General features: G+C 41.9%; 1 protein-coding gene across 1 annotated transcript in view; it reads right to left on the bottom strand.

Annotated features, from left to right (window-relative positions):
• The window catches only part of PLCB1 (phospholipase C beta 1), a 335098-nt gene that overhangs the window by 43383 nt on the left and 270201 nt on the right, over positions 1–21514 (bottom strand). Inside the window, exons 27-31 of the mRNA XM_062490621.1 lie at positions 19875–20055; positions 17716–17792; positions 17536–17625; positions 15386–15443; positions 14324–14410 (exon numbers count right to left, since the gene is read on the bottom strand). Coding sequence (XP_062346605.1) covers positions 14324–14410; positions 15386–15443; positions 17536–17625; positions 17716–17792; positions 19875–20055 — 493 coding nt within the window. The remainder of the gene's footprint in view (positions 1–14323; positions 14411–15385; positions 15444–17535; positions 17626–17715; positions 17793–19874; positions 20056–21514) is intronic.

Raw genomic sequence — 21514 nt, 5'->3', positions numbered from 1 at the left:
AAATATTAACACTACAATATGCAACAAACTGCAGGGATCAATGCCATAACTGAACTTAACTCCACAGAAATAATCCCCCAGTATCACTCCCAGGGAACTGAATCCTAAGTTTTTAAGGGCGAATAACAGAAACTGAAATCCAGCAAGAAGTAAGCAATTTCAGTGGAATTAAGGCGTCACAGGGAGGTCAAGGGCAACATTTTGGTGTGAATTCCAACACTGTATTCTGCATCAAAGATGGAAGTGCAACACACAGGGTAAGAAAGAAATAGGGGAGACATGTTTTAGTTGTGCGTTGAAAGTTGGTTAAGTGGCAGCTAAGAGGCACTTAGAAGATGGGTTGGAAATTTTGTTTCTTTACCAGTTAACAGGCTGAGGAGACAAAACCCCTAAATTCTGTATCTACTTGCATATGAAAGACCCCTATAACTGAAACAGAAGGTGGTAAGTGTTTAAAACATTTCTAATAGCCACTATGTGACATGAATAAGAAATATATAATGTGCTGCTGGATATTGCTCCCTTTCCTCCTGAGCCAGGATGGGGGTGCTGGGGGAAGGCTCCCCTGAGAGCTGATGTCTCAAAAGCCACACTTGTGGTAACTAACGAGTCAGGGCTGCACAGGCACTCAGAAGAATTCTGGTTTGTGGATGAAGGACTAGAGTATGAGTGACAGGAAGAGTAGCAAGAGCTGCAAATAAGACAGAGAGGGCCAGCTGAGAAATATTGTGGAATCCTGTGTCTGCTGAGAGGGAGACTGGAAAACTCTTATTAAATAAGAGTAATTTGTGGTTCACATACTACAACAAGAGTGTTTTGCACAGAATATGGGATAACAGAGATCATCTTATCCAAATACTTGCTCAGGAAAATGTAAATCTAGTCAGGCAAAAGATGGAGTGGGATCAGTTACTGCTCTGAAGGCAGGTTTTCACATAAAACATAGGCCAAGCTGTGACTCTTCCCATGACATGAATAATACACTTCTGATTTTGCCTGCTGTGTTATTAATATTGCATCTTGTCACAGGCCTGTGCACTAGACAATAACTGCCCAGCTCTCAGAGACAGAAACAGAAGCCTTGACCTGAAAAGCCACCACAGAAGTTACTGGAGAGCACAGCTTTTGGTGGAAAACAATCAGCTAGTCAGGGCAGAGAGGACACTCCTAAGTGCCCTCTGCATACTGAGTAACATCATCTGCACGTGAGGCAGACAATGAACTCAACAAAACAATACAAAATGTATTTTCCCACAATATGTTATTAGCTCTAAATGTGACATTTTTTCTGAGCTAGAAAGTCACATTATTTTTTATGATACAACAGTGAGTGAATCTGATTGAAATGGGTGAGGGAAGGGTGACTGGGGAAGCACTGGCACAGCAGCATTACGGTCAAGGTGGACGTTACAAAGCTTTTGTACTCCATATGTAAAGAAGATAAAAATGTTGAGATGATGCCCTTCAGCAAAGATAAAAATCAAAGGAAGACCCAGGAACTCGAATCACTGGAGGGTGTTGATCAGCCTGTAAATGTACTTGCACAACTCCACAGCTGAGCAAAGGGTGGTGGATACAGAGTAATTACTCAATTAGGGCAATAAGGAGTCAGCTCGCCTTGTCTGCAGGAGCAGGAATTGCCTACCAGGATATACCAGAACATAGCAGAAAGCTCAGCGCAGGAACAGAAAATGCTTTTTTCATTACCATATCAACACAACAAAGAGTGTGGAACTGTGGAACTATCGCTGTTGGTCTCAACCTTGGTACAAGAAGCTCTCAGTGATGGAGCTCTCCCCATCCCCCACACCAGGTGGGGAGGCAAAGGCATCTACATAATCCCAGGAAAGAGGAATGCTGGAATAATAAACATGAAGGCAAATTAAAAATGCTATTTCCAGTTAGATAAATGGAAAAGGAAGGTGATGGGGAGAAAGGGAACATTTGTTTTCAAGCCATCAAACTAGGCTTTCACAATGAACTGGAGGGGGAAAAAATGAACAGTGTTAGGCAGAATGGTTTATGCAGCTCTAGAGGTAACAATCCCATTAAGAGGAAAGATTCTGTGTATTAATTGGGAAGCTGCAGACATAATGAATGCAGGATGACATTTTGATGCTTCACTTGTCTTCTCCCCTGCCAATCCATCTCTGCTTTGCAATCTGTCACTACTGATGATGTGTTAATCTTTGGACTGAGGAGATAAGTCTGTTTGGGCTCTTTCTGAGAAGCAGGTACCTGTTACCTGTTAAGCACTGCAAAGAGCCTCTCCTAGGAGGGAAGAGCCACTGCAGTTTGCTGAGAGGAGAATTTATCTAGCAGATAATTCTCAGTGAAACCCTTCATGACTTCCTCCTATATTTACTGTCTAATTTGCATTTATTACACCCTTTTTTATTTGAACACCTCAAAATCTCCCATGTGCTTAACCTAACAAATCCATAATACAATTCAAGGAGCATTAGGGTGGTTTCAGAAGAGACAAGCAGGGATGATGGTAATTGATGTTACTGGAGCTGGAAGGTCGGTACAGAGATACTCCGTGCTTTCTATAGGGTGAAAGGAAGGCAATGAGCCCATGAATCACTGCTCAGCTGCTACCCCAGACATGCTCCAGCACAGCTCCTTCCTGAGCTGGGAAACGTGTGTTCAGTGCTCTGGGTTGCCTTCTCTTGACCAAACCTTTGATTCTCATCAATTGCCTGAGGTCCTTTTCCTTGTGCCATTTTGTGTGTTCACAGCCAAGGAAGGCTCCCAGTGGGCAGGCAACATTATTGTCCTTGCAGAAGGGAGGCAGAATATTAAGGAGGCCATTTTACAGGATTGGGGGGGGGGGGGGAGGAAAGAAAGTAAAAACCAAAACAAATTAAAAAAAAATGGAATCACACAGTAATTAACATGGTGATCATGCCAGTTTGAAAACCACTGACAGAATTTTATGATACTGAATTTTCCATCCTGCAAAGCTGTGAATAAATGTAGTTTAACAGATGCATCCAAAATGTACATATCAAATAAAATCCCTAAAATTATAGCATATGCATGTTCTTAATATATCTAGTGAGCATGTGTGCATTAGCATACATAGCCAAATATTTACTATGACATACAGAAACCCACAGTTTTAGTGTATGGCTTTGGGTTTTTATGTATTTTTATTCATCAGTATAAATAAATGTATTATATTTACTCCATTTCCTTGTACTGTGATTTAAATTTGTGCTGGCCAGGTTAGTGAGGTTACAGGTAACAGCTTGGCTCCTAAGTAATGCTCCATTTATGAGTTTTCAGATGTCAGAAGACAATTTTATCTGCCCTGTGGGGACCAGTGTCTTGGATCACAAACCTGTGGGCCTGTTCAGCACCTTTGAAGATGTAATTCTCAGTGTAACTGGCTATCAGATGCACTATAAACACTGCTGTTGTGCTTTAGGGTATCTGCACATTCCTACATACATTTTGTCTGTTCTATCAGGTGAATTTACAGAGCACATTTTGCAAGAGAAAAAGAAAGTGGGTGATGTTATGGTACCACAGAAATCAGCTTTCCTCATTTTATCTCATCCTAATTGAAGGCTCTTTCTGTTGCCAAGTGAGGTCTAAGACTTCCTTGATATATAAATCAAGGGTGTTTGTTACACTAAAACTGGCATGTAATTGCTTGTCAGCAGTCACCTTGCTTTAAGAAATGTGAAAGAAATCAAAGGAAATGTAGAATATTACTGGAGACTGTCTTTGACAAAGAATAGGACTGTGTGAATGGCTGATCAGGTCTGAAAGGGAAATATACAGTGAAGGGTTCTGGTATAAATACGTTTAGATTTAGACATGCTGAAAATTTAAGTTAAAAAGTTTTGTATTCAGTGAAATTCAATCTGTAATCTCTAAACTCTGCACGTCTTTAGAGAGTAAAACACACTCTCAAAACCAAAGCACAACAGTGGGAGCTTTTTCCCAACGCTTCTGTGCCCAGGATGCTCAGCCTGGGCTCTGCTTAGCAAGACTCAACTGCCCCCTGTGCAGTGAGAAAATAGCCCAGCCACTGTGAAATGGGCTGATCTGCCTTAGGCAGCTCCCTGTCTCTGCAACTGGAGCTGTTCCACGCCTGGAGCATTTTCCATACATCTTCGTAACCTGTGTATCATCTCTTGTATCTGATAGAAGGTTTCAGTACCCTCCCACATTCCCAGCCAAGCTCACAAATATGCAGACCACATCATGGCAGCTCTTTAGCATCCCTCCCCTTCAGGCTGCTCCTTCAAACGTGCTGTTTCATCTAAAAGAGACACCATTCCCACAGGTACTTGTAGATACTCCTTGAAGCAAGTGATGGCAAAGAGAAAGGAGTATAAGAAGTGCAAGTAAATAAAGTCTATAGAAAGAGCAGGAGAAAGAAACCACATACTGTGGAAAGAAGCTTGATGCAAGGTGGAGAAGGACAAGTAGGATAGCAGGTAAAATGGGGGAAAGTGGGGATATAGAGAAAAGGAGAAATAAAAATGCCTTATAACCTTCTCTGGTGAATGGCTTCATTTCTGTAAACCAAGGGCCAATCAGGAGAGCTGCAAAGTTCATTGAATGAACCAAGGCTGAGATTTTCTGCCCCATACTCAGTAGGTTTAAAAAGAAGGCCTTTTTTTTTATCACATGAACATCAAAACTGTTTTTTCTTTCATTCCTTTTAGGGAGTAAGGCAAAAAGAACAAAGACCACGAACTTCACCACTCTCCTGACTTGGCAAACTCAGTATTACAAGATTTGGCTACAGTGTTAAAAGATAATGTTAAAAAATTGAAATTTTGCCTTGACCATACTAGCACCCAGCTCTGTATCAAACCACGTCTGGATCACTCCTCCCCTTCCCAGGCACATCCATTTATTCCACAAAGCTTCCAGATCTCTGGGTCTCCACAAAAGAGATCATTTTCAGGTACAGAGCTGCAGTTTAGGTGCTTAGTCACACTCCACATTCTCTTGGCAAAACCTCCTTCCAAACAAGGGCTGAATAATGGGAATTGACTGAGTCACTCCAGTCCAACCTATGGACTATCATCACCCAAAGCTCCTGGATTATGCAACTGCAGCAACCCTCTGGAACTCCTCTGTTAGAAAATGCTGATTTGTTGCAAGTGAGTCACAGGAGTAATTTAATGAAAAGTAATCTTTCTAGGGAACATCTTCCCCAGCTATTCTGCTACTGATTCCAGAGTCCCGACAGACCCTTGAAAGCTCACCCATGCAGCACAGGAAACAATGTGGAAATGACGCTGGCTGAAATGTTTCCTTCCCACTATCTCTCTCTTCTGGATTTGCAGGGCTTTCTTCCCCTACCAAGCTCAGGAATTTTAGCCTCCTGGGGAAGAGACTGCATCTCGAAACAGTAGCATTTTCTTCTTATTTTCGTTGTTTCTAGAAAGAAAACTTCTTCCCCCGAAACAGGCCATACATTATTTTTAACACACTCTTTAAATCAGGTATAGTTTGAAAACTCTAACACTAGTTTTCAGATTTCTGTTACCTTTTCTAACAGTATATTTCTCATCCTAAAGGGTCTCGGTGTAAGATGAACCCATCACCCACCTTGTCATGACTGTACAGTTTAAGCAACTTGCACCGGTCCCTCCTGTGCAGACACCCATCATTGTTTCCCTGAGAGCCTCTGCTTTGCAGGGTGAATCTGCACAGAAACATTGCCACTCTCCTGACAAATGAGTTGCATACACAAAGCTGTTAGTACACTACAAGCTTTGCAGGACCACTGATTTTATTTCTCTGTTCATTAAAGAACACATTTTTCCCTCCATTTCATGCATTTTAAAGCATCTCTGTAATGAGTTCACATATTAAGCATTAATATTTTGTTCAACACTTTTCCATTAGCTGTGTCAAACTGAGTCTCGTGTCATTTGTCACATAGCACTGAGGCACTGAAAATGAGGAAATATGTTGCTACTATTGCTGTTATGATGAGCACAGTTGTACAGGAGTATTTGGTTGTGCCTCTGTGGCATTTCTGGCTCAGTCTGAGAGCGATAAGTGTGTACATGGTGCTGTGTGTGCACTGTGAGGTGTCTCTGTGTGCTGCCATGCATTACAAACACTCTATCTATGCCCACCCCATGCATAATTCAGCCTGTGTTTTATTATGGATTTTCCTGGAGTGCCAGCCTAGCTCATGAAGAGGGGAAGGGAAGTCAACAGCTCGTGGTGCCCTGTTGCTCCCTGAGATTTAGCATGCAAAGCACTTGCCTTTGCAGAATCACAAATATTTCCACAGCACAGACCTCTCTGGGCAGGTTTAAATATTGCAATCTAAGCTAAACATCCTGACACAAAACGTTTGCAGTCCCTGGCTTCTTAAATTTTTTAGCATCACATTTTCAGAGACCACAACATGAACACACCAGTTAGTTCTGTGCTCTCTCCTCTCACAGGCAGTTCTACTTGGCTGGCCACCTGTCCCTACTCTGGGAATTTTTTGCTGTGGAAAGCAATACATGTGGAACCACAGGGAGTGCAGGAGGGAGTCACAGGGGTGCAGGGACAGAGTGACAGAATTCATTCAGCCCTAACCCCTACAGAGGAGCTCTGTGGTTGGACAGGGAATGGGACAGCACAGGGGGAACTGTTTGAGAGGCCACAGAGAACAGGTAAGGAGCCTTTCAGTGTTACACTGTTCACTCCAGGGTGACATTTTCTTGTCATCCTTAACCACAGTACCCACAGGAGCATCTTCTGCACAGAAAACATGCTCTCTCTAGAGTGTCATCATCCTGAACTCAACCTCACAGAAAGAAGCTATATACTTATTCTTCACACCCTTTCCCCAGTTTTAACTTAATGGAGAAACATGAACATAACTTTATGGAGAAACACACCGCACTCTTCTCCACATAGGAAAATCACTTATTTTGAGAGGGATCAGCTATTCACAGATGTTAAAATTAGAAGATAGGTCTGCTTATGGAAATTGCATGTGTCCAGAGAAGCTGTGGATGCCCCATCACTGGAAGTGTTCAAGGCCAGGCTGGACAGAGCTCTGCGCAACCTGGGATAGGGAAAGGTGTCCCTGCCCATGGCAGAATGTTGGAACAATTTGGTCTTTAAGGAACCTTCCAACCCAAACTATCAATGATTCTGTGTTAGAAAGGAAAAAAAATAAAACCAAAAAACCTTGTTTTTACTTTTTTGGTGCTTACTATACAGCTGATAATTTAATGGCAATTCATTACTTCACTTTTCTCCCTTTAATTGATCTGCTTTGTGACTCAAATTAAGAATTAGAGGAGCAATGCAGTACTGTAAAATCTGTTACCCTACAAATGAAGCAATTCCCTTACTTTTAACAAGTGTGTTTGTTGGCACGTTGGCATGCAAGGTTATTCTGGGACAACGCCCCAGCTTTAAGGAAACAGGGTCTGTTCCCTCAGATTGATGGAACATCATGGCACTGGGAACACACATTTTTCATCTGCATAATGATAAATAACTACACCTTTATTGTTCACCAGTCACACACAGTTGGGCTCATGTGTGCTGCCATAAAGCACCTCTGGGACTGTGCAGGTGTAGTGAGGGGCAGAGTGGACACACTCCTTTGTGCTGCCATGGCTGGTGTTGGATGCAAAGATGGATTCCAGCACCTGACCCAGTAGAAGGTGTCCCTGCCATGGCAAGGGTGGAATGAGGTGGTTTAAGGTCCCTTCCATCCCAAACTGTTCTGTGCCTCTCACCCCTGCACTGTCCCAAGGCAGGACTGTCCCAGATGCAGATGCACTTGCTGAGGGTGGGCAGAACCTGGAGATTCTGGCTCTGGGAACAGAGAGCTCCCTCTGCTTTCCCTCCAGCCACGTGGAGCTCCTGGGCACCCTCTCAGTGCTGGCTGTGTCACACAAATCTGGACACCAGTGGGGAACAGCTGGGAATGCAGGACAGTCCCAGGTCCACTTTGAGTCTCAGCTTTTTTGCATCAGGAAGGCAAATTAACCAACTACTCAGACAGGTAGAATACAGAACAGATTCACTTCGCAAATTAGGAAAAAAAAATCAGTGAAGTTTCTTTCTTTTTTTGCAGAATTTTGGAAGAATTCTCACATTTGTGTCTTTAAAAAAAAAATAAAATTCCTGTGAGCTCCTTTGTCCACAGAGAGTAGGTGAATTCTAAAATCACTATTCTTAAATAAACCAAATACCACCACCCTCACAGTTCTAATTTATTAGCATGTTACCCAGGAAGATCTCAGTAACCTTCACAAATCAGGTCTGGCTGCCACATGCCCTCCATTATGGACTTCACTAATATCTTTAAATCACCAGTGACACTGGTAACTTGATAATGTTCCTTCTGATTTACAGTACTGCAAAACTGAAAAAAATTTGGTCTTTCAGGTAATTAATTTCCCCTTTTACTACAGTTCCAGAGCAAACCCAAGATTTTCTCTGGCTTCCAGCAGAATGACCCATGTGTGAAAAGTATCTCCATCTATCAATAAACTTCAATTTAAATTTATCATATTTTCCTATGTGTCCCATTAATCAAAGTATTTCTTTACATTTACATTCTTCCTACAATGAGCTTGTGACATTTTTATTTAAAAGAAAGTGATATCAGAATTCAATTAAAAAAAATTCAAAGGCATTTTGCATATTCACACTGGAAATGTGAAGCTGTTGATTTAAAAGTTAATGTTTCTAAGAACATGTAAGAGTTACACTGAAGACATTCAATTAACACAATAAATATCACCTCAAATTGGTAGATGCATCTTTTGTGACCTGATACCCATTTCTCACACTGCAGTATTTATTCTGCTGGAAAAAATAAACAACCATTTCAAATGTGGGTCTGTGAAGAAAAATGTAAACAAGCAAGGCCCAAATCGAAAATAATCCTTTGAGCATCCTGTTATTAGACTGAATTGTTTTGGTCTCAGGCCTGTGATGTGTCAGTCACTTCAGAGAACTTAAGGAAGTTTTACTGGTATAAAACTGGCATAGGATAAAGGTCAGCCTATTTATTTTTAATGAGTGAAGTGAGATTATTTACTACTCAAGTTTACAGGCTGGAAAGTGCATTTACATCGCTGAAAGTGCATTCTGTAGTATTTATTCTATAGGGAGAAACAGAAAAAAAATGGGACCACTCTAACTTCCCCAAAGCAATACTCAGCAATTTGGGACAGCTTAGCAACTGCACCAGTACAAGATTTAAATCACATCAGGGCTTCAGCTATTCAAAGTTTGGGCTGACTGTCACATGGGGCTGGATGCTGAGAGGTGCTGAGCAAAGAGCCAAGATCCTGCAGGGATGGGCCATGAATACTGTACCCCAAAATTTAAACACAAGCTCTGATTCAGAAGTGGGAAGATGCCAGGTCAAGTCACACAAAAATTTGTAAATCTCACTTTTGTGTGATTTTCTTTTAAATATTCCTTTCAAATATTTCTTAGTCACTGAGGCTATGAAAATTCCATTCATTTCTCCGTGCTGTTGCCCACTTAATGAGGTAAAGAAACATTTTATTATTTCCCTCTGATGACTACACAAGCACCAAAACCCAAAGCTGAACAGTGAAACAAACAATAAATTATTTCAATCCTCTTAATTCTCTGCTTTTTTGGCAGATAATACCATAAGTCATTTTACTTAGCAGCCACAGATTGAAGACAGACTTCTTTTTAAACTTTGGAAATGTTAAAATTGAATGAAATAACAAAATATTTTTTTACTTAAACAGGGAAAAACAAAAGAAGAACTTTTCAAATATTACATTGGCTACAAGGTAACTGCTATGATTTTTTTTTTTGCCATGAGTCTGAATACTAATTTTTACTTTCCTGTGTCCAATCCGAATCCAGACAAGTCCCATGAATCCCAATAAACTGAAATAACCTTTTCCTCCAAACTCCATCCCCAAAATTCTTGAAGAGCTGCCTGTGGTTAAACTGGAATGCATCTGGAAGTGTTTGAATTAAGTGCAGCTTGCCCAAAAGACAGCTTGGCTTCCTGCAGAGGTGTCAAGGATAAAAAGGGGATTGTGGTGGACAGAGCATTGTTGTTATGAGTTAACAGGGAGCTGAAGAGACACTGGAATACTCATTAAAGTTCCTAAGGGCTGCTCCCTTCCAGAGAGTGGCTCTGAGGGCAGCTGAAATATCTTCTGGAAGTGCTGCAGGACACATTTGCTATTTGACCCCCCTGAAGGCAATAGCTCCATTTAACTCAACATCACCTTCACTAGGTGACCACAGAGTTTCACCTAAAGCATCAAAGCTGCAGAGTTACAAGAGGCTCTACTGCTGTAAAAGGTCAGCATCTTGTTAATTTTGCTCTGCAACTGGAAAATGTATCATTCTGATACATGAATTTTTCAGGTACACTTAATAATGTTAATTTTTGATTGGATGTGGAAGTGTCAATTCCCATGGGGTGCAATTAATAACTCGTGCCAAACTGGGAAATAATAAATGTAGGAAAGTGAGTTAGTATGCATCAGGTGCTTGTATTTTCCATTAACAAGAACAGATTAATAATTTTAAAAAATTGTTTTCATTACACTTTTTGAGGAGAAGAAGGAATTTCATACATTAAGGCTGTATATTCTCTCCATTCACTTGAAAGACCACAGGGGTGCAATGCTTAGAACAAAGTCTGTCCACCTCCTGATACCTCTGTACCGTTGCACCTTTTCCCACAAAGCCCCACCCTGAATTGTGCCATTTTCCACATCCCTCCAGGAGCCCAGACCACCTGGCAGCCTTGGCTACGCTGGGGCTGTGCAGAGTAGAGCAGCTGTGGGCAGAAACATGGGCTGCAAGCTGAGGAACCACATGAATTACACCTTCCTTGACAGCTAGGGTTGTAAGAACATGGTCCACTGGAGCCAAAAGAATCCAGACAACTCAGCTGAGAGCAGGAGCTGAGTGCAAGAGCACAGGAGTCTCAGTATTACACTGAGATGTAAGTGTAGCTCTGACCCACAAGCACGGGTAACAAAAGTCTCATTGATTCCAATTAGAGGAGGCTTGGATCTATTTACTGTAACTGACTCGATTCTCAGAAAAATAATTAATTCCTTGTCATGTCTCATGTGCATTGATTTTTGTAATTACAGTGGAATTGGAGGCAAGGGTTCAGGGGGAAGGAAATGCAGTTGATTTGTGTTTAATTTGATGCACAAGCTGCAAAGGACAAAGCAATTGAGACATGGCTACGGCCATGCCCATCCTGGATGCTCTCTGTGCTCAAATGTCGTGTGCCAGACGTGCTGGAATGCATGATCCAAAATCACACCCTGCTCTGACATAATGCAGTGTACAGAGCTGGCTGTCTGCAGCAGCCTCCAAAGCAGGCAGGAGAGATGCCCGGGTGGAAGAAGATAAGAACGGGACAAGCTTAATGTGTATCAGTGACTAAGAGGAGAAGACAAAGAAGTAGGATGGGAGAAAAAGAAAATACAAGTTGCTGCTGATAATAGAGCTGTCAGTAGATAGTGTAAGGAAAAACAAGGAGTAAGAGAAAAGAAAATACAGTATGGCCTTGCTTGGTAATGATGCTGTTAGGAAAAACCAGGAGGGAATTAATTTTGTTTCCCATATGATTTCACAAAAATGGCAAGTTAGGGAGTTTTTACCCAGAGGCAAGTCAGTATTTGACTTCTTAACAGGTGACAGTCTCCTTCCCCAAGCATGTTTGTGGGAGGGGCTGGTCTGGTTCCACACACACACAGACCTGATTTTAACACTCAGTTTCTGCAGCATCACAGATCAGTTTGTCACAAAGATACTGTCATCACCTACACAGACACATAACCACCTTTTGGGCTCATTAAAGTCAGTACCTGCCTTGACTCCTGCAGGACCACAAGAAGCTCTTTCCAACCTTTTGCCTGAAAGTACCAGTCCAGGAAGTCTCCAACTCTCATAGGAGCCAAAAAGCTGCTTCTTATACAATAGTCCTGCAGATGAAAGCTGCAAAACAATCTTACATCCAAACACTAGAAAGAAATTATGTATATGAGGCTGAGCTTAGGGGTATAAATCAGTCGTGAGTTAAGCACTTTCAGCTAACCATGTGGTATTTTAAACAAAACAAAACAAAACAAAAAAGCCTCTAGGACAGGGAACTACTCTGCATCCAGTTTGTGCAGTTTCTAAAACCTGTTGCCTAAAACGACAGCAGTCAAAGGCAAATTTGCTCCTGGTGCCCTGCACACACCACAAGAGAGGAAGCTGCTAACTCATTCTTTGAGAAAAGCCAACAAAATGTGAAAGGTTAAGGCAGTGTGTTGGCAACACTCGGTGACACGATATCCTCCAGCTCTTGGCTGGGCAAGAGCTCTGAGCAGAGTCAGAACACAAGAAACTGTGAGGTACTAATAAATAACAAAATGGCAGTGATGGATGACAGCAGATCTGTCTCCAGTGGAATTATTGGTGAGAATACTGAAAATTCTTTCCCTCTTAATATATTAAACTCTCTGTTTGGGGCTGAGTTGATGCTGCCAGAAAAGCCTTTTAACACAGCCAGCATAAATTTCAGTGGGTGTTTGAAGCAGAAGAGCCTGGGTTGTTGAAAAAGCAGCCCCCAGAAAGGCTGCTGCCTGCACAAAACACATCAGCTCTGCTCAGCTGGGAAATCATTTGATCTATTTTATATCATCCGCCCTGTCACTGAGGAGGCAAATATGGCTATGAAATATGGACACAGAGCAAAACATAAAAAGAGACTTAATAAAATGAGTAATTATGTTTTCCTTAAACCTTCTCAAGCAAGCAGGAGGCACATACCATCATAAATTCAGCACAGTGCCCGTTTCAGTGTGTGGGAAAGTGAAAAATCCCTGGAGCCAGGCCCTGTGAGCACATCCCTGCAAGGAGGGATGGGGAGGGCAGGGTGAGGAGCTGGCAGTGTGGCCAGAGGCAGGGGGGACAGGGATATGGAGCTGCTCTGTGCCAGGACCTAACACTGGGCAGAGAGAGAACTGATAAAATAGTCAAACATGGCTGGCCTAGCACCTTTCAAAATTCAGCTCAAGTCCTCGGTGACAAATTTCCAGTGCTTTGTGCTACTCCTCAGTACATCAATATATTAAAAATAAAAAATAAAGGAAAAAAAAAAAAAGGAATGACGCAGCCAAACAGAATAATGAGTGCCAGAGGATCCAAGGAAGGCTGGTGTTAGAAGCACTAACTGATTATTCTCTGGCATTTTAAATTCCAGTGTTTAAATTCCATTTCACAAGCCATGATCCTACAGCACCAAACATAAAAATACGTATACTTTTTACACCCAGATGCCACAACACCAAAAAGTTCCAGCTTATTAATAAATACTATTTTAAAAGGATGAGTAGAAAACTGGAAATGCAAACATTTTTATTTTCCCAGACTATTGTAAACTTCTGGCTATTCAGCCCTCAGCCTAATTTATTCTCTGGCTACTTCACAGAGATGACATGACAAGACTGATTAACTCACAGCCAATGCTAGAATTCAAGTTGTAACACAAGCACAGAAACATTGGGACTGTGGACACAGACAAGTAATGAGGACTGAAGCCAAAGACACACGTTTCAGCAAGAGCAGAAAAAATGAAAGCAGACGTGACACTGTGGGCTGTGAAGAATTACACTTGGATATGAACCCTGTTGAAAACAAGTCTCCCTCCATGTGGAAGTCTGATTATACCTAGGTCTTCCTACAGGAAAATGAGGTATAAGTGCAGGACTCTGAACCTTCTCCACTGAAGCTGGTGGCAAAACTGCCACCACCTCCACTTGGAGCAGAGTGAGCCCCCAGGCTTAAGGATCAAAACATGCATTTCAAAATGTTACATGTAGATGCAGTGCATACAATCAAAGAGAGGAAATCCAGCAAGCAATGTAGAATACAAAGCACTATTATTGTAAAATAGCTCATTGTTTCCCACGGAAATCCATCCTGGTGGATGGTCAGCAGGACCTGGGGGTAGCATACTAAAGAGATATCTCTTTTTCCTTTCAATGGGAACTGTGTTTTGCTTCTGTGCAGCTCAGGCACAGGGGAGGGAAGGGCACACTCTTCTGGTCACAGCGCCTTTTACAGTGACAGCTTTTGAACAGCCTGAGTGCTGAAAAATAACCCTCGTGCCATTACATCTGATCTGAGATGGTGCCCACACCAGGCTGCTGCTTGACTTCTCTCGCCCTGAGTGTCAGTGAGGGTGGCTCTGATGCTGTCAATGGATTCTCTCATGCTTAAACATCAGCCTACCTGCTGCAAGAGCTCTTTCTCTCCTGAAGGACAATTTTAGCAGTGTAACATATGTTCAAAAACTCTTTACCTTAGGCTTTTCATCCAGTATTTGCTGACGAATCTCTTTGTGTTTTTCTACAAGTTTCTCCTGCCTTTTACTCTGAGCATCTTCTAGCTGTCAGAAAAGAGCAGAGAATATTTTTTTTCATAGATTGCACATCCTCACTCTCCCACCTCCTCCCCAAAAAACATTCCACCCATCAAAATTTAAACATGATCATCAAAATGAACAATTCCAATATAAAATTACACACCACTGCCTCGAGCATCCCTGAGCACAACTGTTCAACAGTTGGGTGTGGAAATGAAATACCAGATTTCACATGTAAGATTCAGGGTCAGAAATGCCTAAAGGACTTGCTACAGACTTCCAATGTCATTAAATTATAAATTTTGTGCTTCACTGCATAATGCACTCAGAAATAAAACATACTTTATTTGCTAATTCTTTAGGTTGCTTCCTAAATCAAGGCTCTTCTAAGCAAAAATGAGCCAACTTTTGAACCTATCTTTGCATTGAAATTAAGAGGAAAATTCAATGGCTGCACACATTCCATAGTGATTTTATACCCAAAGCACTGCAGTGCACGATTTCAGCCTGGTGTGAACCACCCATAGCTTCAGAAAAGCAAACAACTGTAATGGAATTCTTTAATTTGTGTTCACAGAACTCACAGAATGCTTTTTATATTTCAGTAATTGTACAAATGCAATTAAAGTTAAAATATACTCTGCAATTAAATGTTCATTGACTTTCCTCTGCCATCTTTGCATTCGTGAGACAGCAAGCCCATTAAAAAAATGGGTGCATTTTCCATGAATATACACAGGATATTCAGAGATTAAATTGTATTAAAATCTTCCCTTCTCAGCACCATCCCCCAAATGCTGACTAACAATTAATGAGGAGCTGTCTGAAATCCCAGTTTTCCTTTAACTGGAATGTGAAGCAAAGTCTATACTGCATCTGCTAAAAGTCAGCAGGTGCAGAATCTTTATGAAGCCTAAAATCTGCAGTTGAACATAATAAAAAAATGAAAGGTGACATTTTATTCCCCCAGATGCAGCATAAACCCTTGGCCTGACATACCCTCTTTATGTACTGCACCACCTCCTGGATGTAGGACCGGATCATTTCCGTCTTCTCCCTGGTGGAAGCATCCCAACAGTTATAGGAGTCAGTAAGATCACACTGATGTATTTTAACTCCCTGCAACTCTTTGCCTAATCAAGGCCATGTTTAAGGATCTGCCTAACTAACTTTTCTGCACTCCCTGAACGTGTCCATGCACCAGGCTGCACCTTTATTGCACGAAGGGCTCAGACTTCCCCATGACCTGCTCAACATCCCCCTGCTCTTCCCCAGCAGGTTTTTCCCACAGGATAATGGCATGTTTTCCAAGTGCTGGTGGTGCTCCCACAGTCCCGAATGGCAGCCTGGGAGCTGCAGAACCCTGAGCAGAGGCACAGTGCCACGGTGTGGCAGAGGAGCAGCCTCTGACAGAGCAGAACTCAGGGGAAATGGAACTTTATGGCACACTGAGAGTTATTTGGTAACCATCAGTCAAAGGCAGAACACAGGAACCCCCAGAGAGGTAAACACTCATAAAATAACAATTTGTGGCTACTTCAGTTGATCAGTCTCAGGACAGTTACTCCAAATTCTGATTGTGTCACCCAAGACCAGTGAACTGCTCCTCAGGTGGCACTAAAATCAGGAAGATTTAGGCAAGCGCTTGCTGGATGTTAAAACATTAGCAACAATTAAAACAATGGATCATTATCTCTGTGCAATATTCCTTCCCAAACTTGTGCAAAAGCTTTAGATGAAGTGCACTGTAGCTAGAGTGACTCAAAAGGGATTCACCAGAAGGTCTCACACCTCTCTGCCCTACTCCCAGAGTGAGGACAAGCTGTGTCACGGACAGGGGAAAGCTAACTATCATGGAGTTCCTATCTCACCTCTCTCAAGGGCTCTTTGAAAAGCCTGACAGAGGAAAGTTCTTGGGAAAAATGAGAAAAAAAATTGAAAGGGAAAGAAAAAATAACTGCTACTTGTCTGTCCCTGAGCCTTTCTCACTAGTGCCTCATTTACCTCTCAGCAAATCATTTCCTGCTGCAATTGATTTTTACTGCTGCACCATTTCCGTAACAGCCAACTGCTTTTTTCTAATGTGAATTCCATGCCCTCTGAACAGCTCTAACTATATTAAGCATTTCTCCCTCTTTTTCATAATACATTATTCTCATCTTTTTTTATAGGATGTTTACTGAAATTTTTAATGTGTTGATTCTTAAACTACCTGAAATACTTCACTGTGTGTATCTGATTTCCTTTCAGTGTTACCAAACACAGATTCTCTCTTGAGAGGCTCCAAAACCTGTGTAAACCCTTTTACCTGCAGAAAACCAAACACAGTTGTGCCTTTGTTACCTGGTAAAACTCAAATATTAGAGGGTTTCTTTTTTTTGTTTGTTTTGTTTGCTCCTCCTGTATTTCTAACTGCTCTAAAGTAAAGACTGGTAACAAGAATAGCAGTGCAAGATTAAAACGCCCCATTTTCTTTTTGAGCTGCTTGCCAAAACAAATTAAGGAAGACAAACAAACCTAGGTAGTCTGCCCTTGGGAAGAACATAGTCAACTTGTACAACTGCAATTTGTGTTGTCTGGGGGTGCATAAATGGAATTAGTATTGTTGTGCCTGCACAGGGACATTGCACCCTCAGAGCTCAGCTTTCCCCTGTCTCCCCCTCAAAGTGTCACCAGTGGAGGATCATTAGCAGTGTCTGAGGGAAGTTTATCCCAAAAGCAGAGTAAAGGTCACAGTATGGTGCTGCCATTTCTTCTGGAGAGCAGCTTTAATGGAGTTAAGAAGAAAAGACAGCTCACAAATAGAAACCCAAGTTAAGATGAAATCCAGCCCTGCAGGAATAGGAGCATTAAGGCTATTTGTACTCAGAGGAACAGTGCCTGGATGAACAGCATTTTGGGGAACTGCTCCATAAAGTTCTCCCAGGAACAAGCCCACTCCACACAGCAGCACCTCTGCTGCTGGCCCAGGCTCTCCCTGCTCTCAGAACAGGAGATTGGATTAGCCCCAGGAAATGAAATTATTATCAGGAAAAGGATTCTGAAGAGGTCTGACTAAAGGCGGCCTTGGATTTATGGTCAAGACCCTCCTTTGACTTATCAGCCGTGAAAAATCTTGTATAAGGATACGGATCTAGGGATACACTTACTCTTCCATTTGATTTTTATCCTTGGACTTTGCTTCTGTGATCTTCTCCTGTCTCTTCTTGTCCATTTTTTTCTTCAGTTCTTTCTTTTCTCTAAAGTATGAAATATAAAGGAAAGTTCCAAAAGTATCTAAACAAATCCCACAAGGAGCAGCAATCAATGATAAAGGGAACAGCACTTACTTTTCACATGTTTCTTTCAGTTTCTTTAGCTGGTTGTTCTGACACTCCTCTGCTACATCTGTCAGCTTCTGAATTAGCTAGAAAAAAAATCCCAAGCAATAAAAACAGGTATTTTTTGCTAAACATCATACAGGCAGTTTAATTTCCTCAAAAGTCTGCAGCAGACACAAAAGTGTTACGCCATTCACAGATTACTTACCAACAATCAAAAGTCTGTATATATACATAATTATCAGTATAAACACATTAATTGTGGAGTTCAGCCAGAATGGTGCATATCCAACTCACACAGAGAGTGCTACTTTTCTGTACATCAAGGTGATACAGTTTCACAATATTAAATGTAAAACCAAAGTATATTTTAGGTGTTTTACCTCTGCTAGGAATGAAAATGCCTGCGAAAAATCAAAAGGGGTCACAAATTGAAATTAGAGTACGCTAATTGCCAACTGAATTCCTGTGTCACTGAATATCCAGGTTTTTCTGTGAGGGCTGAAAATGTTCTTCTTGTAATGAGGATTATTACAAGGAATGCTTTGGATTTTGGGGTGGTAGGGGGGATGTTGAAAATCAGGGGTGACAGCTATGAAAGCCAAGCACAGAGAAGCATAACCTACATTTTGGTCACAGAATGAAAAAGCTCTGAGTCTTTGGTTTGAAATCTGCTGTGGGTTCAATCCCCTTTGTGCCCAAACCAGTAACAAAAGCTATGCCTGTGGAGGGGATGCTGACAGGAGAGGAGTCATGGGCAGGGCTCCTGTGCTAATTCAACAAACAATGAATAAAGTGGGGAATGGGACCCATTTGGTTTGATCACCCTTCTAGGTTAAGTCTGATTTTGTAAAATCACCCTCTCAGGGTGATGAAACAGGAATCTATAACAAGGCAAAGCTGGTCTGATCCAACTTTTCATTCCTTAGATAAAAGTAGAAAGGTACCAACAATAGTGTCCTTCCTGAAAGAAAGCCATCAGAAAGTCTCCCAGCTGAAAGGCAAATCCTAATTGGACTGTAACTCCTGCATAGCTCAGAGGGAAAACTACCCAAAAAGTTCTGTGCTAAAAAATGAATTTACTGTGCCACCACTTAAGAGGATAATGCCAGAAATACAGCTTTGCTTTGAGAAATGCCATTTCCCAGTTTGGAATGAGAAACGAGTTACCTCATGAGATAAGCCCAACTATGTGGGTCTAAAATGGTTCTTTATTATAAAAATTCAAATCTCTGAGATGCAGCCACCAGCTGTTACTGGGATGGGGACTGTCCCCCTGTGGTGCAGGTAACTGTCTCCATACATCCACCCTGGAGCAGCTGTGATTCACACAGGGATGGGGATAAACATCACAGCATTGTGCTGTGATCCATGGAAATCAGTCTGTGCAGGGGCCTTCCTGAGCAATATCCACACACAAATCACTCTTCTGACCTGCTCTTTTTGGCTGGCAGAGCAGAGGAGACAAATCACTTCACCCAAAAGGAGTGAGGCAAAACATCAGGTAATAGAAAAAACTGCAAGAGGGGACTGTCTGGAGTTGAGAAACAGCTTGCACTCCCATAACTCCTTTAAAAATGTTCATTTCTGCCTACAAATATCCACTAGCATCAGCTTCCATCTGCCCAAGCTCCTCTATTTCAGCTCAGAGGGCTTATGATCTTGCTGTAGCTGTCAGCTAAACTCCAGCTGTAAAAATAAAGCTGACTTGGACCAATGAATGCAAAATATTTCTTCACCATATACAGAATATGTCCTGCATCTCCTTAGAGCATTCATCTGTCACAGGAATACTCTTTGGCACAACCCTTTGTCCCGGGGAATGTTTGAATTTATTTTCATTCTGTTTTGATTTATTTGCTGGCTAATCCTGCCTCCTTGTGTGTTGCAGGTTTGAAGAAGTGGCAGAACAAAAGAGGAGCCTCATCCAAAAGCTGCAGTAAAATGAGAGTTATGTAACCAGAGGTAGCAATAATCCTGTTGCCTTTGTGCCTTCCACTCTGTTGGACAGGCCTTCCAAGCTGTTGAACACAACAGCCCCTTGAAGCTGCAGCAGAACACAGAAAGTGAAGCTCTTGAAGGGACTCCAAGTAGGAGGAAGCCCCAGTTAATGAGAATTTGTCCTGGTGCTGTCAGTGCTCACCCTGAGCTCGACACCACAAACCTACCAGCTTGATGTGCTCCCGTTTCTGGTACTTCTCACTGTAATACTGCTCCTGCCTGAGGTTCAGCAGCTGCTGCTGCTGCTTCTCCTTCAGCTCCACAAGCTTTTGGGTCATCTCAGAGTCGAGTGCAGCCAGTTCCTGCTCAATGGTGGAAGAGCTGTGGTCGGGGCTGCTCGTCTCAGACCTGCAAGGATACAGCACACTCCACAGGGTCACCAGACATCTACACCCTGCCTTTATTTATTTAAATTTGCCTTTTAAAGTCAGATATTTATAAGCAATCCATTAATAAGTTCTTCAGCATCACACACGGAGCAAGAATATTGGTGATTTTAGCCCAAGTAAGTTCAAGAATTTAATTAAAATAAGTTATTAATGATTTATTAATGGGATGGCTACTGCTTTGAAACTTCATCTAACTGACCCACCAGGGTGGTGTCAACCAGACTTAGTAAGAGTGAGCTATAAACACAACTGCCAAGATTTCCCATGAACAGATGCTCATGGAACTTGTTTATCCACTTCCAGACATAACTTGGATTTCAAAGCTACAGAGCCTTCAGCAGAAAGGGTGAATGCAGAATATTTTGGAACTTGAGTCATCCCTGCAAGCATTCAGCAATAAATTCAAAACCTAAACGTTACATCTGCATTTACAAAATGCTTCACATGGTAGGAACATCCCTTTATTTGGTGTTTTCTCCCCCCTACAGGAAATGCCATGCATAGCACACACAGGAAAGTGCTCCATTGGACTGCTGACTTCACAAGGAAAGTTCCCACACTAGGGGGGAGCAAACCTCAGACAGGTAACTCTCAGGAGCAAGGGAAAAACACAATAAGGAATCTAAAAAGCAACACTAAGGAACAGTTTCAGTCTGTTTTACTCCTGTTTAAAACAGAAGGAAGGACAGTTGTAACCGTGAAAGGAGGTAACACTAAACTGCCAAGAGAAAAATAAGCAGCAAAACCAGTATCACTTTCAGGCCAGCACTAAACCAAGACCAAGGAAAACACATTTAAAAAATAAGATTATGCTGTGTCCCTGCTCCTCTGCTACTGTATTTACTGCCATGCTCAGGTGCTAAATCAGTTGCCTGGGAAACGTCAGAACAGCGCAGGAGACGGACAAAACAACAAAACCTTGAACAGAGAGGACTGACATGGGGAGAAAAATGAGTTTGCCCCTCAGAAATATGCTGAGATTACAATGCAGAGAACTGGCTCTGCCTCTCTTCTCTCTCCCAGGTTCAAGTGTGCAGCTGCTGTCACTTAGAGTTACTTCACCTGAAATAATGCGATCCTGCTATCATCCGTCCGAGGACACGAATCCCAAGGTAGCTTCCTTTTATGTCTTGTATTTTTATTGTATTTGAATATCCTACTAAGAGGTTAAGTGGTGTCAGTGTGATGGGTGAGGGTAATTTAAACATTACAAAGCCAGAAGACAGCATTAATGAATATTACAGTCAGCATATTATGCCATTACACGACACATTTTAAAGCTGACATTTCTCTTGTATTTTGGAAAAAAGAAATCAGGCCTATTTCTAAACACTGGCTAAAATACTGACTGTTTTTATGGGACATGATCATTAAAGAAACTTCAGAGCAACACCAAAAAACAGTTGTGCATGTGTATA

The sequence above is a fragment of the Cinclus cinclus genome, chromosome 3 (assembly GCF_963662255.1).
Source record: "Cinclus cinclus chromosome 3, bCinCin1.1, whole genome shotgun sequence".
Taxonomy (NCBI): Eukaryota; Metazoa; Chordata; class Aves; order Passeriformes; family Cinclidae; genus Cinclus; species Cinclus cinclus.
This window is presented reverse-complemented; position numbering and strand designations above follow the sequence as displayed.